Source organism: Myotis myotis, unplaced genomic scaffold (assembly GCF_014108235.1).
Source record: "Myotis myotis isolate mMyoMyo1 unplaced genomic scaffold, mMyoMyo1.p scaffold_m19_p_10, whole genome shotgun sequence".
NCBI lineage: Eukaryota > Metazoa > Chordata > Mammalia > Chiroptera > Vespertilionidae > Myotis > Myotis myotis.
The window spans coordinates 6154054-6178567 of record NW_023416314.1 but is presented as its reverse complement, the minus strand read 5'-3'; the positions used below and the strand labels follow the sequence as shown (position 1 = coordinate 6178567).

The 24514-nt window shown below is 39.7% G+C and overlaps 1 protein-coding gene across 2 annotated transcripts in view; it reads right to left on the bottom strand.

Annotated features, from left to right (window-relative positions):
• Window positions 1-24514, bottom strand: part of BCO2 (beta-carotene oxygenase 2) — a 52516-nt gene that overhangs the window by 1509 nt on the left and 26493 nt on the right. For both annotated transcript variants that reach the window (XM_036324380.1, XM_036324382.1), the window contains exons 5-10: window positions 21705-21833; window positions 20371-20531; window positions 18988-19155; window positions 2166-2303; window positions 1395-1577; window positions 774-884 (exon numbers count right to left, since the gene is read on the bottom strand). In XM_036324380.1, the coding sequence (XP_036180273.1) occupies window positions 774-884; window positions 1395-1577; window positions 2166-2303; window positions 18988-19155; window positions 20371-20531; window positions 21705-21833 (890 nt within the window). The remainder of the gene's footprint in view (window positions 1-773; window positions 885-1394; window positions 1578-2165; window positions 2304-18987; window positions 19156-20370; window positions 20532-21704; window positions 21834-24514) is intronic.

Genomic DNA, 24514 nt, shown 5'->3' with positions numbered 1-24514 from the left:
TTTCTTCCAAATTAGAATTGCCTCCCTCCATCTTGTGTTACTTGGGAGCTGACCAAACATATCACTGCAAGGCAGACTGAGACTTGCCTGGTATGAATACTGGAGTGGCAAGTACATGGTATTAGGACTAACCCCTCCTAAACCACAGCAGGCCTGACTCACTGATCAGAGAACATTCCTCACCAAGACCTTTGAAAGGGTTAGAGTTCTACCTCCCAGGAAGCCTCTATGGATTCATCAGAACTGGTATTCAAGGGGAGCCTGCTTGCCACAAGATTGCCCCAGAGGAGAGGTTAGACATGATTGAGACACCAGATCCGGGCTTCACCACACTAGACTTTAGGGTCACTCAATTGAAACTGGCAGCACAGATGGTATGAATATTAGACTGGAAGTCAGAAGACTGGGGTTACATACTGGCTTTACTACGATGAGATCTGATACAAATCTCTCTCAGCTTTCTTAAGTTACAAATGCCACATGTGTAAATGGTATCCCACAAAGTTGTTTTAATGGGTAAATAAAGTAATATGTCTGAAAGTAGTTTGTAACTGCATTCCTATGCGAATATAAATTACCATAGTTCTACAAATAGAAATTTAAACCAATAAAAAGTATGGATTATCATAAAAGGGTACATAAATGGTAAGGACGGGAAGAAAAGAGAAGGTGCCACACTGGAATAAAAATACACTATCGACAGCCCCTCATATAGCCCTCAAAAGGCCCAGAATTACTTTTCTTTCTGATTGGTGACAGGGAAATACATTTACCTGGTTGGGGGTGATCACTACAGAAAGAATAACCCCACCATCTTCTTCACTGGCCTCTGGTACTGGAACAAAAACAGGTTCTGAAGGATAAAAGTCATCTTCTCTCCAAACCTGTAACTCCCCAAAAAAGTATTTGATAGAAGGTTAGTTATGAGCTGGAAGCTTTCAATAGCTTTTTTCCCCTCCCAGCATGAATTTGGCTGTCAGTATATTCCAACAACAACAAAAAACACACACAAAAACAGACTTACTGAGTTGAATATATGAGAGAGAGAGGGAGCTTTTGCAGCTGCACATTCTATCATCATCAAACACAATTTGTGAAATTATAATTTCCCATCAACCTGAAATATAGTTATGCCAACAACCTTAGCCCCATGATTTCTCTCAAAATAACATCAAGCTCAGGATTCTATTTCTGGGCTTTGGCTCATTTAGATTCCCTGGAGGGAACATACCCCTACCTAGGTGACTCCATGGTTCTCAAACTTAATAAAAGGAAGTAGCTGAGCCGCTTAAATATTAGAGAAGCTCAAAAGCTACCTTCATCTAAACAGAAACTCATTCCAAGGGCAGAGCAGGTCCTTTCAGGGTTTAGAAAACAAAAGAGATTTTCATTACCTTTAGTGTCTTGTTCACCACATCAACCTTGATCAGAGAATCCCCTACCAAATGCCGAAAGCCACAGCCATAGAAGAAACGATATTTTTTGCCACAGAATTGGCCATAGTTGATCTGGGGAAATTCAACACCTCCTTCCTGTTCTAAGTTCTCAGGGTGTAGATTTTCATAAGAGCACCAAATCTGAAAAGGTTCCAAAAGATTTGTAAGTGATTGCTTAATCCTCACTTATTTTCTTCCGTGTAGGTCTGGAGGGGTGGGCTAGGGGGGGTGCAGATAACACTCTGTACGAGTTTCTGACAGGGCTTGAAAATGGAGGTCCTATGTAATTTTTTATATTGTTCTCCTTTCCATCATGGGTAAAAATGCATAAAAAGATTATCTGGTTTTGTGACTAAGCTGATAGGAGGTACAAGTGGGCTTTTTATTCTACTAAAGCTAAGATATTGATAGCTACCCAATAAGATGCCTGTGATAAGCACAAATTATCTAAAAGGCAGGGGTGGTCAATACCAACCTCAAATATTTAAACATTTTACAACCATTCGAAAGTTGCGTATATCTGTTTCAAAACACAGAAGAGAGCAGTAAACACAGTGGTCACTCCCAAACCGAATTCTGCGGTTCTTGTGCAAGCGATGTACCTGGACCTGAGCCTGCTCAGCTGAATGTTATGAAACCTACTGTCCATCAAACACTGTGGGAAATGGCCAGTGAGTAAAAACAACACTAGCATCCAATGTATTCGTCTAATATCTGCTCAGAGCCTACCTTGCCATCAGCCTGTTTCACAGCACTGGCCGAGGAGTAGGACAACGGGCTGAGGTTCTCTCCCCCAGGGGCGTTCAAACTGACATGTAAGGGCAAAACAAACCTTCGAGGGAAAGATGTGGCTACTGAATTGTAGACCTGTTCAGGAGAGAGAAGTAAATGGATGAGGAACTTGTCATTCATACAATGACAGCACATCCCAAAATTTAGATCCAGGCAACATTATTGTCATTCCTAAGTAATTGCACACATGATCATTTTTACTCATTTATTTATACAACAAATACCTGTTGAGTACCTACTACAGGTACCGTTTTAGACACTGGGAATGCCGCAGTGAACAAAACAAAGCCTCTGGCCTCATGGAACTTATTGTCTAGTGGAGAAAGAATGATAGTAAATAATATATGTTGTTTAATTAGTGTCAAATAAACAAACGATTATATAGCCCAGGTTCTGACAGTGATAAATGCCATTAAGAAACATATTGCAGGGTGGAGAACTAGCGAGTAACAAGGGCTGCTTCCTTCTTCAGGTTTGGTCAGGATAGACTTCTGGGCGGAAAAGGGTTAATTTAGCAGGCATAGGTTGCTCAGACTCTGCACACTCTCAAGAAAGGCCCGTTTTCCTGCCTGGCCCTTGTCTGGCACCTGGGAGCCAAGCTCTTCCTTGGACTGACCTGTCTGATAAAAGTATGTTGCATACCTGAGGCCTTGGGTCACACTGTACTTATTTATCCAGATAGTTTATGCTGAAATGTGATTTATAATGAGCCCCTGCTTTCTCTGTGGGGTCTGGAGCTTCAGTAACTGAGATTGCCCATGGAGGGGCTATATGTCTATGTGAAGATCCCCAATAAAAAACCCTGGACAACCAGATGCGTGCCTCCAAGGATTCAGTTTCCTCCAGACTTCACCCCGGCACCTCTTTCTTTTGCTGATTTTTGGGGGGCCTGTGAATCCTCCTAGTGAATTATCAAGCGGGACCCCCAACATAGCCTCTCTGCAAAGGTGATGTGTAAGTAAGAGACTCTAATAAAAAAGTGTATTTTTTCTGGTAATAAGAATGCTTTAAGTAATTTTTCTCCCATAAAATATTGTAAGATGGAGAACGAACTGCCATTTCTCCCATATACCTAGTCCATATTATCTCCATCTCATGCAGAAATGTTTTTACTGAGTAAAGACTTAGTGTTATGTTTAAACTACATGAAGAGTTTGGGGTTTTTTTATTACTTTTAAATTTATTTAAATATTTTTTTCTTTTACAAAACCATAACTGAACAAAAAGAGACTCCCAATAATGGTAGATAAGGTCATGTGGAGAGACAGAAAAGCTGGACAAAAAATGTTTAAAACAGCTGCTTAAAGGCACTCTTGAGCTAAAAAGCAGTGAAGAAAAATGGGGTGGAGATTTGGGAGGAGATAAACTAGATATTGGGGGTACTTTTTCCCCAAAGGGCATAAGATGCTTTTAGGAAAAGACAGCTAAAGGCTGAGAAAAATGAAGCAATTTCTTTATCATACTTTTTATTTTGAGATAATTGCAGATTCACATGCAGTTGTAAGAATACAGAAAAACAATTGGTTTTAAAATGGGCAAAGGACTGAAAGAAATATCTTTCACCAAAGATAAACAAATGGACAATAAATACATGAAAAGATGCTCAACAGAATTGGTCATTAGGAAAATGTGTATCAAAGCCACAATAAGATAACACTTCATACTCATTAGGATGGCTATTATAAAAATGTAAAAAAAAAATTAACAGTGTTGGTGAGAACGTGGAGAAATTGAAACACTTGTACGTTGCTGGTGGGAATGTAAAATTGTGCAGCTGCTATGGAAAACCATTTGGCAGTTCCTCAAAAAGTTAAACATAGAATTATCATATGACCCAGCAATTCTAGGTAAATACCAAAGGGAATTGAAAACAGGGGCTAAAATAGATACTTGTATGCCAATGTTCCTTTTTAAAAATATATTTTTATTGATTTCAGAGAGGAAGGGAGAGGGAGAAAGAGAAACATCAGTGATGAAAGAGAATCATTGATCACCTGCCCCCTACTGGGGATCAAGCCCACAACACAGACATGTGCCCTGACCTGGAATCGATCCATGACCTTCTGGTTCATAGGTCGATGTTCAACCACTGAACCACACCAGCTGGACTATTTTCCAATGTTCTTAACAGTATTATTCACAGTAGCCAGAAAGTAAAAACAACTCAAATGTCCACCAACAGATTAAATAAAATGTGGTATGTGTATATATATTATTCAACCTTTAAAAGGAATGAGATTCTGATACATGTTACAACATGGATGACCTTGAAAAGGTTATGCTAAATGAAATAAGCCAGACACAAAAGAATAATTCGTGTATGATTCCACTTATATGAGGTAACTAAAACAGGCAGATTTGTAGAAACAAAAAGTAGAAGGGGAGAGGGGGGAACAGAGAGCTGTTATTTAAGGGGTACAGAATTTCTGTTTGCAATGATGAAACAGTTCTGGAAATGGATAGTGGTGATGGTTGCACAACATTGTTAAAGTACTTCATACCACTGAATTGTACACCTAAAATAGTTAAAATAGTAAATATTATGTTATGTATATTTTATCACATGAAAAAAGAAACAATGCATCCTTCATCCATTTTCACCAATTACAATGTCTTACATAACTACAGAACAATATCACAACTGGGAAATTTACTTTGACATAATCTACTAACTTTATTCCGATTTCACCAGTTACCATGCACTGGCTCTTGCAGGGATTATATCATGCTTCAAATTAAGATTAAGACTATCTAGACCAGGGGTGGGCAAACTTTTTGACTCAAGGGCCACAATGGGTTCTTAAACTGGACTCAGAAGAAGGAGCTGCGGTCGTGTTTCCCGAGGTTGCCATGTTAACACTGCTGCTGGTGAAGGAACAGAGGGGTGAGCAAGAGAACCCTCCACTCTTTCGGCTCCGCAGGCTGGATAGAACAGCCGAACAGGCCGGATCCGGCCCGCGGGCCATAGTTTGCCCACGGCTGATCTAGACCCAGAGAGAACCAAGATGGCAGCGTAGGTAAATGCCTGTACTTGCCACCTCCCACAACCACATCAAAATTACAACTGAAATACAGAACCACCATCATTCAGAACTGCCTGAAAGCTGGCTGAATGGAAGTCTTACAACTGGAGAAGTAAAGAAGAAAGCACACTGAGACGAGTAGGAGGGGCGGAGGTGCCGAACAGGCTGGTCCAACACCCACATGTATCATTTTTTAATTGGGAGGGAGATCATCTCTATGGAGGCTGCCCATGAGGAACAAGAGGTCCCAGCCCCACTCCAGACCCCCAGACCAGGGTTCCAGACCTGGGAAGAGAAGTCCTCATTAACTACAGGCTGTAAAAACCAGTGGGAATTGTGGCTGAGAGACACAGAGGCTGCTGGAGACCCAGATGTTCCTTTTAAAGGACCAACACATGAACGTACTCAGACTCACTTCCACTGAGCTCCAGCACCAGGTGACTCTGAGGGACCCAGTCACATACAGGGAGAAAGTGAGCTGTCTTGCATCAGGGCAGGAACTTGGTGGCAGCTTTCTCCTAGACAGGGGTGCTAGTAAGGGTCATTGTTCCTGTGCTGAGACGTCCCCTGTCACAGGGCTGACTGGCAGCCATATCTGAGTTTCCATCAGCCTGGCCCACACTGTTTATTCCATCCTGGGGATTCCCTGAGACCTGTTCCATCCAATTTGCAGCCCCACCCAAGCTGTTTGCAGTGGCTTTTCCATATGACTGGCCTGTCTTGGCTCAGGCTTCAGACTTTGCTAAATCTCTCAAACAAGCTGCAGCTTGTGTCAGCATGCACCAAACTATCAATAAAAGGCCCAAGATCCCCACTAGCACCAGCCTGCATTGCTTCACAGCTGGGCCTCACCTCCTGCATAGCAGCTCTCCCTCTGTAGTTGCAGCTGGCCCTCACATAATTGGTCTGGAGGTCAACTCCTCCCAGAGACACCAACAGCAATCAATGCTCAACTACAAGACTGTACACACAGCCCACACAGGGACGCACCTAGAGTGCCCAGCTCAGGTGACTGGCAAGGCTGAGCCACTGGCCCCTACAGGACATTGACTACACAAGGCCACTCTACCAATTCCAGGAGACACAGCAATTCTACCTAGTATATAGAAACAAACACAGGGAAGCAGCCAAAATGGGGAGACAAAAAACATGTCACAAATGAAAGAAATAGAAGAAAGCAAACTACTGGATACAGAGTTCAAACCCATAGTTGAAAGTCTCATCAAGGATCTTGATGAGATCTTGATGAGACTTCCAAGGTTCTTAGTGAAAATGTTAAAGACATGAAAAAGGACCAGTGAGAAATTAAGCATACACTAACTGAAATAAAGAACAATTTACAGGGATTCAACTGTAGACTAAAGAACTCTGAGGATCAAATCAATGATTTGGAATATGAGGAAGCAAAAAGCACCCAATCAGAAGAGCAAAAAGAAAAAAGAATCCAATTTACTGATACATCTCCTAGACCAGTGATGGTGAACCTTTTGAGCTCGGTGTGTCAGCATTTTGAAAAACCCTAACTTAACTCTGGTGCCGTGTCACATATAGAAATTTTTTGATATTTTCAATCATAGTAAAACAAAGACTTATATTTTTGATATTTGTTTTATATATTTAAATGTCATTTAACAAAGAAAAATCAACCAAAAAAATCAGTTTGCGTGTCATAGGTTCGCCATCACTCTCCTAGACAGTGGTCGGCAAACTCATTAGTCAGCAGAGCCAAATATCAACAGTACAATGATTGAAATTTCTTTTGAGAGCCAAATTTTTTAAACTTAAACTATATAGGTAGGTACATTGTTATTAACTTAATTAGGGTACTCCTAAGGCTTAGGAAGAGACACACTCAAGGGGCCAAAGAGCCACATGTGGCTCGCGAGCCACAGTTTGCCAACCACGGTCCTAGGATAATAGAAATTATGGAGAAAATAAACAAATGGGACTACAACAAAATAAAAAGCTTATGCACAGCAAAAGAAACCATCAACTAAACAAGAGAGCCCACTACATGGGAGAACATATTTGCCAATGTTACATCCGATAAGGGTTTAATCTCCAAAATTTATAGGGAATCATACAACTTAACAAAAGAAAGATAAACAATCCAATCAAAAAATGGACAAAAGAGCCCGGCCTGCGTGGCTCAGTGGTTGAGCATCAACCTAGGAACCAGGAGGTTAAATTCCTGGTCAGGGCACAGGCCTAGGTTATGGGCTCGATCCCCCGTGTGCAGTGAACAGGAGGCAGCCAACCAATGCTTCTCTCTCATCATTGATGTTCCCATCTCTCTCTCCCTCCCCCTTCCTCTTTGAAATCAATAAAAATCTATTTTAAAATGGACAAAGGATCTAAATAGACACTTTTCAAAAGTGGACATACAGGAGGCCAAGAGGCACATGAAAAAATTCTTAAAGTCACTATCCGAGAAATGCAAATCAAAACAACAATGAGGTATCATCTCACACCTGTCAGAATGGCTATCATCACAAATTAACAAACAAAAGTGCTAGCGAGGATGTGGAGAAAAAGGAACCCTCGTGGACTGCTGGTGGGAATAAAGACTGGTGCAGCCACTGTGGAAAACAGTATAGAGTTTACTCAAAAAATTAAAATTGAACTTCAATTTGACCCAGTAATCCCACTCCTAGGAATATATCCCAAGAAATCAGAAACACCAATCAGGAAGAATATGTGCACTTCTATGTTCATAGCAGCACAATTTACAATAAATCTTTTTTTTTTTTTTTTTTTTTTTTTTTTTTATTGCTTAAAGTATTACAAAGGGTATTACATATGTGTCCTTTTTTTCCCCCCGCCCTTGACAATCCACTGGCCTCCCCTACCCCCCAGTGTCTTATGTCCATTGGTTATACTTATATGCATGCATACAAGTCCTTCGGTTGATCTCTTACCCCCCTCCCTCCTGCCCCCCAACCATCACCAGCCTTCCCGCTGCAGTTTGACAATCAGTTTGAGGCAGCTCTGCCTCTGTCTCAATTATTGTTCATAAGTTTATAATGGTCTTTATTATCCCTGAATGAGTGAGATCATGTGGCATTTTTCCTTCATTGACTGGCTTATTTCACTTAGCATAATGCTCTCCAGTTCCATCCATGCCGTTGCAAATGGTAAGAGTTCCTTCTTTTTTACAGCAGCATAGTATTCCATTGTGTAGATGTACCACAGTTTTCTAATCCATTCATCTACTGATGGGCACTTAGGCTGTTTCCAGATCTTAGCTATGGTGAATTGTGCTGCTATGAACATAGGGGTGCATATATCCTTTCTGATTGGTGTTTCTGGTTTCTTGGGATATATTCCTAGAAGTGGGATCACTGGGTCAAATGGGAGTTCCATTTTTAGTTTTTTGAGGAAACTCCATACTGTCTTCCATAGTGGCTGCACCAGTCTGCATTCCCACCAGCAGTGCACAAGTGTTCCTTTTTCTCCACATCCTCTCCAGCACTTATTGTTTGTTGATTTGTTGATGATAGCCAGTCTGACAGGTGTGAGATGGTACCTCATTGTTGTTTTGATTTGCATCTCTCAGATGATTAGTGACTTTGAGCATGTTTTCATATGTCTCTTGGCTTTCTGAATGTCCTCTTTTGAAAGGTGTCTATTTAGGTCCTTTGCCCATTTTTTGATTGGACTGTTTATCTTCCTTTTGTTAAGTTGTATGAGTTCCCTATAAATTTTGGAGATTAGACCCTTATCAGATATGACATTGGCAAATATGTTTTCCCACGCAGTGGGTTTTCTCGTCTTTTTGTTGATGGTTTCTTTTGCTGTGCAGAAGCTTTTTATTTTGATGTAGTCCCATTTTTTCATTTTCTCTTTAGTTTCAAGTGCCCTAGGAGCTGTATCAGTGAAGAAATTGCTTCGGCATATGTCTGAGATTTTGTTGCCTTTGGATTCTTCTAGAATTTTTATGGTTTCCTGTCGTACATTTAAGTCCTTTATCCATTTTGAGTTTATTTTTGTGTATGGTGTAAGTTGGTGGTCTAGTTTCATTTTCTTGCATATATCTGTCCAATTTTCCCAACACCGTTTATTGAAGAGACTATCTTGGCTCCATTGTATGTTCTTGCCTCCTTTGTCAAATATTAATTGAGCATATTGGTTCGGGCCAATTTCTGTGCTCTCTATTCTATTCCATTGATCTATATGCCTGTTCTTGTGCCAATACCAGGCAGTTTTGAGAACAGTGGCTTTGTAATACATCTTGATATCTGGTATTGAGATCCCACCTACTTTGTTCTAATAAATCTTAATTATTGTAAACAGCCTAAGTGCCCATCAGTAGATGAATGGATTAAAAAACGGTGGTACATCTACAGAATGGAAGACTACACTGCTGTAAAAAAGAAAGAACCCTTACCATTTACAACAGCATGGATGGATCTGGAGGGCATTATGCTAAAGCGAAATAAGCCAGTTGGAGAAAGATAAGTATCACATGATCTCACTCATTTGTGGAATATAATGAACAACATAAATTGATGAACAAAAATAGATCCAGAGACATAGAAGCATCGAACAGACTATCAAACTACAGAGGGAAAGCAGGGGATTGGGGGGGGTGGGTGCAAAAGGGGTGAGAGATCAACCAAAGGACTTGTATGCATGCATATAAGCGTAACCAATGGACACAGACAGTGGGGGCAGGGGCCTGTACTGAGGGGTGGGAGCAGGCTGGGAGAGGTGAATGGGGGGGGGGAGGGTGAAGGAGACATATGTATTGTACTTTGAACAATAAAGAATTTTTTAAAAAATGGATTCTTTTTTTAAATATGAAGAAAGCGTAAGGGGCCCCTGGGACAACTTCAATCATACCAACATTCACATTATAGGTTGCCAGAAGGGGAAGAAAGAGAGCAAGTTATTGAAAACCTATTTGAAGAAATAATGACAGAAAACTTCCCCTACCTAGTAAAAGAAATAGACTTACAAGTCCAGGAAGCCCAGAGAGTCCCAAACAAGAGGAACCCAAAGAGGCCCACAGTAAGACACATCATAATTAAAATGCCAAAGTTAGCCCTAGCCAGTTTGGCTCAGTGGATAGAGTGTCAGTCTGCAAACTGATGGGTCCCAGGTAGATTCTGGTCAAGGGCATATGCCTAGGTTGTGGCTCAATCCCCAGTAGGGGTAATGTGGGAAGCAGCCAATCAATGATTCTCTCTCATCATTGATGTTTCTATCTCTCTCTCCCTCTCCCTTCCTATCTGAAATCAATAAAGATATAAATAATAAATAAATAAATAAATAAATAAATAAACGAACAGATAAATAAATAAATTTCCAAGGGTTAAAGACAGAGAGAATCTTAAAAGCAGCAGGAGAAAATCAGTTGCATACAAGGAAACGCCCATATCACTGTCAGCTGATTTCTCAACAGAAACTTGGCAGGCCAGAAGGAAATGGGAAGAAATACTCAAAGTGATGAATATCAAGGACCTACAACAAAGATTATACTAGTCAGCAAGCTCTCATTTAGAATGGAGGGTCAGATAAAGAGCTTCACAAACAAAACAAAAAGGCTAAAGGAGTTCATCCCACCAAACCAGTATTACATGAAATGCTGAAGCATATTATTGAAGAAAAAGGAAGAGGAGGAGGAGGAGGAGGAGGAAAGGGGGGAAATATAAAAAATAAAATGGCAACAAATACATATCCATCAACAATAGAATCTAAAAATCAGAATAAACAAACAAGAAACTTAATGAACAAATAAATTGGTGAATAAAACAGAATTAGAGGCATGGAAGCATGGGACAGACTGACAAATCCCAGAGGGAAGGGGAGCAGGCATACAGGAAGAGATTAACCAAAGATCTTACCTATGGACACAGACAATAGGGTGGTAAAGGCCTGGGGTGGGGCAGGCACCGGATGGAAGGGGAAAATGGGGGGGGTAAGGGGGACATCCGTAATACTTTCATCAATAAAGATTTTTTAAAAAGAAGACTATCTGGGCCTGCCCTGGTCGGTTTGCTCAGTGATTAGAGCATCAGCCTGTGAACCGAAGAGTCTGGGTTCAATTCCCGTCAAGGGAACATACCTCAGTTGCAAGTTCCCCAGCCCCAGTAGAGGCGCATGCGGGAGGCAACCAATTGATCTGTCTTTCTCACATTGATGTTTCTCTCTCTCTCTCTTCCCACCCTTTCTCCCTCCCTCCTTTCCACTCTCTAGAAATCAATGGAAAAATATCCTCAGGTGAGGATTTAAAAAAAAGAAGAAGAATGTCTGGGCCCTATCCAGGTGGTTCGGTTGGTTGGCACATCTTCCCTTTCACCAAAAAGTTCTGGGTTCAATTCCTGGTCAGGGCAAATACCTAGGTTTCAGGTTTGAACTCCTATTGAGATGCATACTGGAGGCAACCATTAGATGTCTCTCTCTCTCTCTCTCTCTCTCTCTCTCTCTCTCTCTCTCTCTCCCCTTCCTATTCTCGAATGAAGCTGTTTTTAAAAAAAGAATATCTAGAATTAACAACAAAACAAAGAAAACCTACTAAATGGGAGAAGGTATTCACTAACAAAACATTTGATAAGGGGTTAATAGTGTATCCAAAATATATAAAGAATTCAGACAACTCAAACCAGAAAAACACACAACCCAATTAAAAAATGGGCAGAAGACCTGAATAGACACTTCCAAAAGGACACACAGATGGCCAATAAACATATGAAAGTTGCTCTCAACATCACTAATCATCAGAGAAATGCAAATTAAAATGATAACGAGATATCACCTCACACCTGTCAGAATGGTGATCATCCATAAATCAACACACAACAAGTGTTGGTGAAGATGTGGAGAAAAGAGAACCCTAGTGCACTGTTGATAGGAATGCAGTTTGATACAACCACTATGGAAAAAAGTGTGACGGCTCCTCAAAAAATTGAAAATGGAACTTCCTTATGACCCAGTAGGGGGCATGCAGGAGGCAGCCGATCAATGTTTTTCTCTCTCTTTCTCTCCCTTCCCCTCTCTCTCTCTAAAAATCAATAAAAATATTTTTTAAGTTATGGCATATATATATATATATATAATGAAATATTACTCAGACATAAAAAATAATGAAATCTTATAAATAAATAAATAATGAAATCTTACCATTTGTGATAGCATGGATGGACCTAGGTATTATGCTAAGTGAAATAAGCCAGACAGAGACAAATACTGTAAGATATTACTTATATGTAGAATCTAAAAAACAAAACAGAAACAGATTTATAGTTACAGAAAACAAACTAATGGAGGCCATTTTGAGGGATGGGGTAAAAAAGGGTGATAAGATTAAGAAGTACTAATTGGTAGCCACAAAATAGGTATATGATGTCAGGTAAAGCACAGGGAATATAGTTAACAATCCTATATAATAAAAGCATAGTATGCAAATTGTCCCCTCGACCAGGAGTTCCTCTGGAAGTTCGACCAGGGGGTGGGGCCAGCCAAGGGAAGGGAGGGAGTACTTGCCCAGCAGCCGGCAGCTATGAGGGACCGTACCAGTGCAGGAATTTCGTGCGCTGGGCCTCTAGTATTGTAATAACTATGGTGCCAGGTGGGCACTTGAATTATCAGAGGGGTCACTTTGTAACCTATATGAATGTCTATCCACTGTGTTGTACTCCTGAAACTAATACAAAAAAGTGTTGAATGTAAACTATAATCAAAAAATAAAATTAAAACAATAAGAATATCTGGAATTGATAATGTACCCTAGCCATCTGCCAGAAACAAATGAAAATCTCTAAAGGAAGATAACAAAATCCTGGATCTCAAAATATTTCTACAATTTTTAAACACAATATTCTGTATATGATAAAAATTAACCAACCTATGAGAAAGCAAGAGAGCATGATAGAAAAAAAAGAGTAAACAACAGATGATAGAAACAAAATCACAGGGAATCCAGATAATAGAGTTTATCAGACTTTATTCTAAATATGTTTAAGGAAAATCTTTTATATCAAGAATTATTGCACAGAACTAGAAATTATCAAAGAAAACAAAATCAAAATTCTAGAACTGAAAAATGCAATGAGTTGAAGAACTTGGTGGCTAGGTTTAAGAGCAGAATAGACACAGTTGAAACCTGCAGATAAATGTTTATAGCAATTTTATTCATAAGTGCCAAAAATTGAAATCAACCAAGATATTTTTTCCACAGGTAAATGGACAAGGTGTGGTACATCCATACACTAGAATATTATTTAGCAATGAAAAGAAATTAGCTATGAAGCCACTAAAAGACATGGAGAAACCTTAAAGGCATACTGTTAGGTGAAAGAAGCCAGTCTGAAAAGGCTACATACTGTATAATCCAACTATATGACATTCTGGAAAAGGAAAAACTATAGAGACAGTAAAAAGATTAGTAGTTGCCAAGGGTTGAGGGAACTGAGGAGGTAAGAATAGGTAGAATAACAATAAAAATTATTTTTAAATACCTGGAAAAAGGGAAGGCTGGGTGGAGGTGGGCAAAGGGAGGAGGGGAAATGGGGGATATCTGCAATACTGTCGATAATAATTTTTTAAAAAAGAATAGGTTTGGGGGTGGGGGGATAAGAGATCAACCAAAGGACTTGTATGCATGCATATAAGCATAACCAATGGACACAGACACTAGCGGGGTGAGGTCATGTGCTGGGGGGTGGGGGGATAAGAGATCAACCAAAGGACTTGTATGCATGCATATAAGCATAACCAATGGACACAGACACTAGCGGGGTGAGGGCATGTGCTGGGGGTGGGGGTGGCTGGGAAGAGCTCAATGGGGGGAAAAGGAGACATTGTAATACTATATGTAATACTTTAAACAATAAAGAATTTAAAATTTTAAAAAAAAGAATAGGCGGAATACGGTCATTTCAGGGTGCTGAAATTATACTATAAAGGTGGATACATGACAATATGCATTTGTCAAAACCTATAGAATGCACAGCAGACAGAGTGACTCTAATGTAAACTATGGACTTTAGTAATAGAGTATCAATATTAGTTCATCAGTTATAACAAACGAACCACACCAAGGCAGATGTTAATGACAGGAGAAACTGGGGAGATAAAAGGAAGGGATTATACGGAAAACTCGCTGTATTTTCTTTTTTATTTTCCTTTAAACCTAAAACTTCTCTAGAAAGCAAAGTCTGTTAGTGTTGGGGTGTTTTTAATGTGATTTTATTGAGAGAGAGAGAGAGAGCTAGAGAGAGAGAGAGAGAGAGAGAGAGAGAGAGAGAGAGAGAGAGAGAGAGAGAGAGAAACACTGGTGATAGAGAAACATCATTGATTGGCTGCCTCCTGCATGCCCCTGACTGATGATCAAGTCCAAACCCAAGCATGTGCCCTGACCTGGAATCGAAGCAGTGACCTCCTGGTTCATGGGTCGATGCTCAGCCACTGAGCCAAACCAGCCGAGCTATTAGGTGTTTTTTAATCTACAGCAAACAGCATTCTTAATGGTAAAATGTTGAAATGTTTTCCTGTTAAACTGGGAAGTAGATAAAGATGCCACTTACATTCAACACTGTACTAGAAGTCCAGTAAATAGGCAAGAAAAAGAAAACCAACAAATACATTAAAATCTGACAAGTTTTTTGTTTTTGTGGTGTGTGTGTGTGTGTCTGTGTGTGTGTCTGTGTGTGTGTGTGTGTGTGTGTGTGAAGTTGACTCTAAAATTTACACAAAATTGTAAAGGGCCAGGAATGACCATAACACTCACTACAGAAAAAAATTAGGAGGACTTGATCTACTAAACATCAAGATTTTTTAATACAGGGATAGTAATTAGAACAATGTCGTACTGGCACAAGACACCAGTGGAACTGAATATAGAGTCCAGAGCAATAATACCTATATGGATACTTAATTTTTAGAATTAAAACTTCCTCTGGAAAGTAATATAAAAGAATATTTTTATGACTTTAGCATAGGAAGATGTCTGAAATAGGTTACACAATGTTTTATTCATAAAGTAAAAGATTGATATATTGAATTTATGGAAATGCAAAAGGCCAAGAAAACTTAGGCACCCTTTTAAAAAGAAAAGAGTTAGCAGGCTTATACTACAGCTTTCAAGACCTATCAAACAGCTATCATAACATAAATAAGATTAGTAAGTATAAGTAAATTTTAAAAGCAATGTTTTTAAAAGATTTCAAAATAAAACTCTAGCTATTAATCTCCAACATTTATAGGGAACTCATACAACTTAACAAAAGGAAGATAAATAATCCAATCAAAAAATGGGCAAAGGGCCTAAATAGACACCTTTCAAAAGAGGACATTCAGAAAGCCAAGAGACACATGAAAACATGCTCGCCGAAACCGGTTTGGCTCAGTGGATAGAGCGTCGGCCTGCGGACTGAAAGGTCTCAGGTTCGATTCCGGTCAAGGGCATGTACCTGGGTTGCCGGCACATCCCCAGTAGGAGGTGTTCAGGAGGCGGCTGATCGATGTTTCTCTCTCATCGATGTTTCTAACTCTCTATCTCTCTCCCTTCCTCTCTGTAAAAAATCAATAAAATATATATATATATAAAAAAAAAGAAAACATGCTCAAAGTCACTAATCATCTAAGAGATGCAAATCAAAACAACAATGAGGTACCATCTCACACCTGTCAGACTGGCTATCATCAACAAATCAACAAACAATAAGTGCTGGAGAGGATGCTGAGAAAAGGGAACACTCATGAGCTGCTGGTGGGAATGCGGACTGGTGCAGCCACTATGGAAGACAGTATGGAGTTTCCTCAAAAAACTAAAAATGGAACTCCCATTTGACCCATTGATCCCACTTCTAGGAATATATCCCAAGAAACCAGAAACACCAATCAGAAAGGATATATGCATCCCTATGTTCATAGCAGCACAATTTACCATAGCGAAGATCTGGAAACAGCCTAAGTGCCCATCAGTAGATGAATGGATTAGAAAACTGTGGTACATCTACACAATGGAATACTATGCTGCTATAAAAAAGAAGGAATTCTTACCATTTGCAACGGCATGGATGGAACTGGAGAGCATTATGCTAAGTGAAATAAGCCAGTCAATGAAAGAAAAATACCACATGATCTCACTCATTTATGGATAATAAAGACCATTATAAACTAATGAACAAAAATAGATACAGAGGCAGAGCAGCATCGAACCAAGTGTCAAACTACAGCGGGAAGGCTGGGGAGGGTTGGGGGGTGGAGGGGTAAGAAAACAACCGAAGGGCTTGTATGCATGCGTATAAGCATAACCAATGGACATAAGACACTGGGGGGTAGGGGAGGCCGTGGGAATGTCAAAGGGGGTGGGGGAAAGGAGACATATGTAATACTCTTTGTAATACTTTAAGCAATAAAACAAAATTAAAAAAAAAAAAACTCTAGCTAAAAATAGTTTGTAGTACATACCCCAGGAAAAATCCTACATTGGATTTAATATCAGAAAAAAAAGTTAAATCCTTCGGGTACCAAGATGGCGGCATAGGTTAACACTGGAGTTTGCTGCTTTGAACAACTACTTCAAAAGTGAAACCAAAAAACGGAAGGGACATCACCCAGAACCACAGGAACGCTGCCTGAGTGGAAGTCCTACAACTAGGAGGAAAGAGAAACGCATACGGACACTCAGAGGAGGCGCAGTGCTGAAGTCAAATTCTGAGGTGCGGAGTGCGCGAGCGGGCTGGCGGCGGAGGGCGCGGTTGGCGTTTTCAATCGGGAGGGAGTCGCAGACTCTGAGCTCCAGATCCGGGCGAGTCTTTAGGGACCCAGACTCAAACGGGAGAAGCGGGACTATCTGGCTTCGGTCAGAGCGAGTGCAGCTTTCTCTCTGAGCTTTGCAGCGGGTGCTGGGACTCAGAGAGGCAGAGCCCCTGGGGACAGGACTGAGAGCCGCCATAACTGCTCTCTCCGGCCCACCCTGTTGATCCTGTGCGACCCGCCCCGCCCAAGCCCTGCACACAGGCATTTGCCGGATAGCCTCAGGCAAAGGCTAGATTAGCACCTCCCTAGAGGACAGAAGTTCTCTCACTGCTGACACAGCTGATTCTCATAGCCACTTGGCCTGGAGGTCAAACCCTCCCTGGAATTAGCTACAACAATCAAGATTTAACTATAAGACTGTGAACAAAGACCACTAGGGGGTGCACCAAGGAAGCATAACAAAATGCGGAGACAAAGAAACAGGACAAAATTGTCAATGGAAGATATAGAGTTCAGAACCACACTTTTAAGGTCTCTCAAGAACTGTTTAGAAGCCGTCGATAAACTTAATGAGATCTACAAGAAAACTAATAAGACCCTCGATCTTATATTGGGGAACCAACTAGAAATTAAGCATACACGGACTGAAATAACGAATATTATACAGACTCCCGACAGCAGACCAGAGGAGCGCAAGAATCAAGTCAATGATTTGAAATGCGAGGAAGCAAAAAACACCCAACCGGAAAAGCAAAATGAAAAAAGAATCCAAAAATGCGAGGATAGTGTAAGGAGCCTCTGGGACAGCTTCAAGCGTACCAACATCAGAATTATAGGGGTGCCAGAAGATGAGAGAGAGCAAGATATTGAAAACCTATTTGAAGAAATAATGACAGAAAACTTCCCCCACCTGGTGAAAGAAATGGACTTACAGATCCAAGAAGCGCGGAGAACCCGAAACAAAAGGAATCCAAAGAGGACCACACCAACACACATCATAATTAAAATGCCAAGAGCAAAAGATAAAGAGAGAATCTTAAAAACAGCAAGAGAAAGAAACTCAGTTACCTACAAGGGAATACCCATACGACTGTCAGCTGATTTCTCAACAGAAACTTTGCAGGCCAGAAGGGAGTGGCAAGAAATATTCAAAGTGATGAATACCAAGAACCTACAACCAAGATTACTTTATCCAGCAAAGCTATCATTCAGAATTGAAGGTCAGATAAAGAGCTTCACAGATAAGGAAAAGCTAAAGGAGTTCATCACCACCAAACCAGGATTATATGAAATGCTGAAAGGTATCCTTTAAGAAGGGGAAGAGGAAGAAAAAGGTAAAGATACAAATTATGAACAACAAATATGCATCTATCAACAAGTGAATCTAAGAATCAAGTGAATAAATAATCTGATGAACAGAATGAACTGTTGATTATAATAGAATCAGGGACATAGAAAGGGAATGGACTGACTATTCCTGGGGGGGAAAGGGGTGTGGGAGATGCGGGAAGAGACTGGACAAAAATCGTGCACCTATGGATGAGGACAGTGGGTGGGGAGTGAGGGCGGAGGGTGGGGCGGGAACTGGGAGGAGGGGAGTTATGGGGGGAAAAAAAAGAGGAACAAATGTAATAATCTGAACAATAAAGATTTAATTAAAAAAAAAAAAAAATCCTTCGGGTAGATGAACTGATACACTTTATCAGAGAATTAAAGTTATGGTCCATTTTGCTGTCCCTCCCAGTAAATTTAAATACATTTAGTGGTCAAGTGTAATCAGCAACTAATCACAGCTTCAAAACATCTCTTGGGGTTTTTTTACATGCTTTCTATTAGGTATTAAGTAAGTACTTCAAATTATTTACAAGTATTAAATGAATAAGCGACAAAGCTGTGTCCTTTAAACCATTCTCGTCCCATATTTGCCATAGAGATAAGAGAAATAGCTATTTCTAAGGTTACATAGCCAAAACCAGGACTTGGTTAGTTCAAAATTATTTTGATGACACCTGAAAATCAAAGATGTTTACCTGATCAAGCCCTTCCCCAGCTTTCCTAAGATTCTGTAGTTGGTAAACTTCTAGGTTTCTTCCATTATCTTGACAGCACAAATCAATTACAACACAGTCCTGGTCCTCAAAAGCATTGATTTGATGAAAAGTAACAAAAGGCTTACTGTAGTACATCCCTGGAAGAAGCTGCAGGGAAAATATAAACAATGAAAGAGACCTTTTCTTTTCTTTTTTCTTTAGAGAACAGATGCACCAAGCTCGAATTAATATTTCTCCCTGTTATATGACAGGACATATAGGTGCAAAAGGTAAAATTTGCAATGTAGAAGCAAATATGCTTTGATTTAACCATTGCTTGCTTAAGCCATCTCACCTCATATTAATCAACAAACTCGGGCTGTTTAATACAGACCAATTGACTATTACAACTAACTCCAGTGTTTTGATCCTGAACTCTACATGGTTAAATAGAAAACACTGCTGCCCTGGCTGGTGTGGCTCAGTTGTCTGGGCATCGTCCCGTGCACCAAAAGGTTGCCAGTTTGATTCCCAGTCAGGACACATGCCTAAGTTGCAGGCTCAATCCCAGGTAGGGAGCGGGCAGGAGGCAGTCAATTGATGTTCTGCTCTCACATTGTTGTTTCTCTCTCTCTTCCTCTCCCTTCCTCTCTCTCTAAAAATCAATAAAAACTTTTTTTTAAAAAAACACTGCTAGGTGAGGACATGTGTGGGGGTGTGAGAGTGGCCAGGGAGAGGTCAATGGGGAAAAAATGAGACATATGTAATACTATATGTAATACTTTAAACAATAAAGAATTTTTTTAAAAGACATGGAAATAAAAAAAACACTGCTATTAAGTAACACGATAAATTTAAGTGGTTAATTCTTTGAAAAATGCATTCATTATTGACATGGAATTTTCATAATAAAATGACAGTACAGTAAATTTAGGATACTATCTCTTTAGAGAGGGGAAAAATAAACAGATATAATAGTGCTATTAATAGAAAGATATTAGACTTTAGTAGGACTATCATATTTGTGTACCAAGAAGCTGTAAAAGCAACTAATTAAAGTATCATTGCAAAAGTTACAGAGGAACTTTGCATGAACAATATCCTCTTTTGCAAATATGGTATGGAAAAGTCCATGCTAAGAGGGTTTCTAGATGCCATTTTAATTAAATCAGATAATTTAAAGGATAAAGCCATTTCCTACAATGTTCTAATATGCTAAATCCACTGTGTTAATTAATAAGTAGCTAGTCCTACCTATGAAAGAAGGTACTATCCTTGATTAAGAGTCATGCAAGTAATGCCCAATGAAGTAAAAATCAAGCAAGTGGAAATGTGCCTTTGTTTCCAATCATTTTCATGATAAATATATTCAAAATACTCCACCTGTCCAGTGTGTTTATTCACCACATGAAACCGTGTGTTATACTGGGGCTCCCAGCTTATTCCATCTGAGAAGGCCTTTCCCCGAATTTTAGAAGTGACTATTTTCCACAGATTCATTTTTAGAGGTTGTTCAATGAAGATTATGTAGTTCTTCGTCATTCCTAAAAGGTTCCAGCAAACATTAAAGTGTTATTTGGTAAACTAGAGTTGTATGCAACATGACAGTTAAGGGAACATGTCTGAATGCTGGCACACATGACTGCTGACACAGACAAAGGCGGGCCAAAAGTAATTCTTCCCTGTTTCTCAGCTTTGTTACACAGATTTCCTGTTCCTACTTTAAAAAAGGAAGTGCTTAGAATAGTTTGGTTGAGTGCACTATATTCACCTTTTTACTTTTTCTCTTTTTTAAAAAATTGTTGTGGTTTAAGAACAAGTAAAGGAGCATAATATGAAAGTGTGATTTATGATTTGAACTTTTATTCCATAATCCTTTTGCTATTTATACCAGGGGTAAGGACCCAGGAGCAGATTGTCTATAAAGGTTTAGAATACAGAAGATAAATCTTCTGAGAAAAAGCTAAAGCAATCTATATAGAATATGAATTTCCCCAAAAAATATAGTCAAGACCTTTATTTGTGGTCTTTAAAGTTATCTAAAATTTTGAATCCTGTCAATTAATTTTTTATGGTCAAATGTTTTTTTAAATTAAGACTTCAACTTTTTAGAACAGTTTTAGGTTTGGAATAAAACTGAGGGAAAAGTACAGAGATTTCCCATATACCTCTTATCCCCCACACATGCATAGCCTCTGCATTATCGACATCCCCCACCAGAGTAGTACATTTCTTATAATTGACTAGAGACCCGATGCACGAAATTCGTGCAAGAGTAGGCCTTCCATCCCCTGGCTGCCAGCACTGGCTTCCCTCTGGCACCCAGGACTCGGGCTTCCCTCGAAGCCCTGGCTTCATCCAGAAGGATGACTGGTCTAATTAGCATATTATGTTTTTATTATTATAAATGAACCTACATTGACTCATCATAATCACCCAAACTCACCTCATAATCATTGTTTACATTATGGTTCACTCTTGATGCTGTCAATTAATTTTTTAGTGATTGCTTGTACTAAAATAACTATCTTTTCAAGCAGTCAGTTGGTTAGGGAAAGAAGTATATTACTAACCAGAATAAATTTAAGTGGCATTAAAATGCAACCTTGATCCAAAATGTTACTATACTCTGATAAACTGTATTAACATAGTATTTGCCTCAGGTACTGTGACACTAAAGCAGGCCCCATTGGAATTTGCTTCATCTTTGGACTCACCAAAACTATGGCAATAAGAAGGTTTAAAACTCTGTGCAGAAGCAATCGAACATATCACTTGGGCTCCATGGATTGTATCCCCAAGATCCCCCTTTTCTGGAGGAATCCGAATAATATTATAGCAAGAACCTGGAAAATGGAAAATTCTGTCTTAACAATTTTACATATATCCTAAGAATAAAAGATAACCCTTGCACTTATGGACTAGGCAAGAGCAGTTAAGAGATTTATGCAATGTGCATGACACCCATGTTTCAAACAGACTTAGATATCAAAAACGTATGAACTTTATGAAAGTCATTAGCTAAGATTTTCAAACACCACACCCAAAGTAATCCACCAAGTTTATTATATTGTAATATTCTCAAATAGTTATCCTCTCACACCCTGAAAATGAACTCACTTTCTACTTCATAGGAAAAAAATAAGCTTAGCAGCCAGGAATCCCCTCAAATTCGATTCGTCGCTCTCCCCACTACCCAAACCCAGCAACTATAATCTCTAGTTGCAACCATGTCCAAATCCTTCCCTCCAGTTCTCTGGGTCCTTGGGGTTGCTTTAGGCCCCATCTCATCCCGTCTCATCAACATTCATTCATGCAATCATTCATCTGACTATTACTACTACTTCAAGAATCAACTCAGGTACCCATCCACTCAAGAAGCCTTCCCTGAGTCTTCCCCACCCCAAGTCATTTGGTGCCCCTCCTCTAGGCCCTCATTATCTCTTATATAGTCATAGCACTTATCTCACTGTATTATAATTATCTACTTGCTTGTCTGCTTCTACTAGGAGGAGCAGACAAACAACTAGAGCTTTTCAAGAGCAGATTTATCCGCTCCACCTTTGCATCCTCAGTACCAAACAAAGACATACATTTAGTGAGTACACTATAAATAGCTATTAGTGGATTGACTAACAACATGTTTGTTAAATCATTCAATGAGTGAACAAATATTGAGGTCATATTAAATGATCTTCCTGGTAATATTAGAATTGCCAATGTAGGTCCTAAAGAACTTGGGTAACTTGTAGTATTTTGCAACCACTAAACTTTTTTTGGAACAAGATAACCATACAGTTCTCTATTAGTTTATTCAACAAGTACTTGTTGAGTGCCAATTATATTGCAGGCACTCTTCTTCGTGTCATAAATACCCTATTCTATACACTTGTATATACCAGTGTACAAAATTGACAAAAGACTCTTCTTTTATAAAGCTCAAATTCTAGTAAATCATACAATAAGTAAAAATATAATGCTTCAGATGATGATAAGAGCTGTAATGGAAAATAAACCAGAAAATGGGGATCTGGAGTAAGTGTACAAGGATGGGTGCTATTATTTACAATTTTAAATATGGTGGTCTGGGAAGGCTTCATAAGAAAATGGCATTTGAATAAAATTATGAAGGAGGTGAGGAAGAGAGTTTGGTGATATCTTGGAGAAACGCCTTCCAAGAGGAGAGAAGAACAAATGCAAAGAATCTCAGCCAGGAGTTAGTTTACAGTGTTCAAGTACATAATAGCAAGGAGGCTAGTGTGGCCTGTCATCGTGAGCAAGAATAGTCTAGATGAGGTAGAGTGAGTTAAAAAAAAAAAAAAAAATGACTGTCTGGCTCTGGCCAGGTAGCTCAGTTGGTTGGAGCATTGTCCCAGGCACCAAAGGGTGATGGGTACCATCCCCTGTTGGTTCAAAGATGAGGGCTGCTGATCAATGTTTCTCTCTCTCTCTCCCTCTTCCTTCCTCACTCTCTAACATCAATAAAAACATATTCTACAGTGAGGATTAAAAATAATTTTTTTAAAAAGTAAATAAACTTAAACGGGGTAAGGGCAGAAGCAAGGAGACTAGTTAAGAAACTATTATAATAATTCAAATGAGAGAGTTGCGCAAGTGGACCAGAGTTGTGCAAGTGAAGGTGATATAAGGTGATTGGATTTTAGATATATAAATATTTTTATAGATTTCAGAGAGGAAGGGAGGAGGAGACAGAAATGGAAACATCAATGATGAGAGAGATAATCATTGATGGGCTGCCTCCTCCACACCCTACACTGGAGATCAAGCCCACAACCCAAGCATGGCCCCTGACCGGGAATCAAGCCATGACCTCCTGGTTCATAGGCTGACACTCAACCATTGAGCCATTCTGGCCGGGCAGGTTTGGAATATATTTTGAAGGCATTGCTGAAATAATTTTTGACCTATTGGTTGTTGATGTGAGAGACACAGGTGTGAAGGATGATTCCAAAGTTATCATCTTGAGCAACTGGAAAGATGGAGTTACCATCAACTGAGTTGCGAAGTTTTTTTTATTGCTTTTTTTTTTTTTTTTTTTTTTGAGAGAGAGAGAGAGAGAGAGAGAAGAAGGGAAAGGTAGAGAGAAACATGCATGCAAGAGCTAAGTATCAATCCCCTGGCTGCCTCTTTCATGCCCTCTACCCGGCATCAAGCCTGCAACCTAGGTATATAGTATATGCCTTAATGGGGAATGGAACCAGCAACCTTTTGGTGCATGAGACAACACTCAATCAAATGAGCCATACCAGCCAGGGTGGTGGGAAATATTTTAAGCAGAGAAAGTTTAGGGGAAAAAATCAGGAGTTTGGTTTTAGACAAGTTAATTTGGTAATGCCTAGTAGACATCTAGTAAAAACAGTGAGTAAACAATCTACATATATTTAAAAGCCTAAGCGACCAAACAACCTAATGACTGAATGACCTGAATGACTGGTCACTATGATGCTCAATGCAGAAGCTACCCCCTGGTGGTCAGTGCATTCCCACAGCGGGTGCACCACTCAGC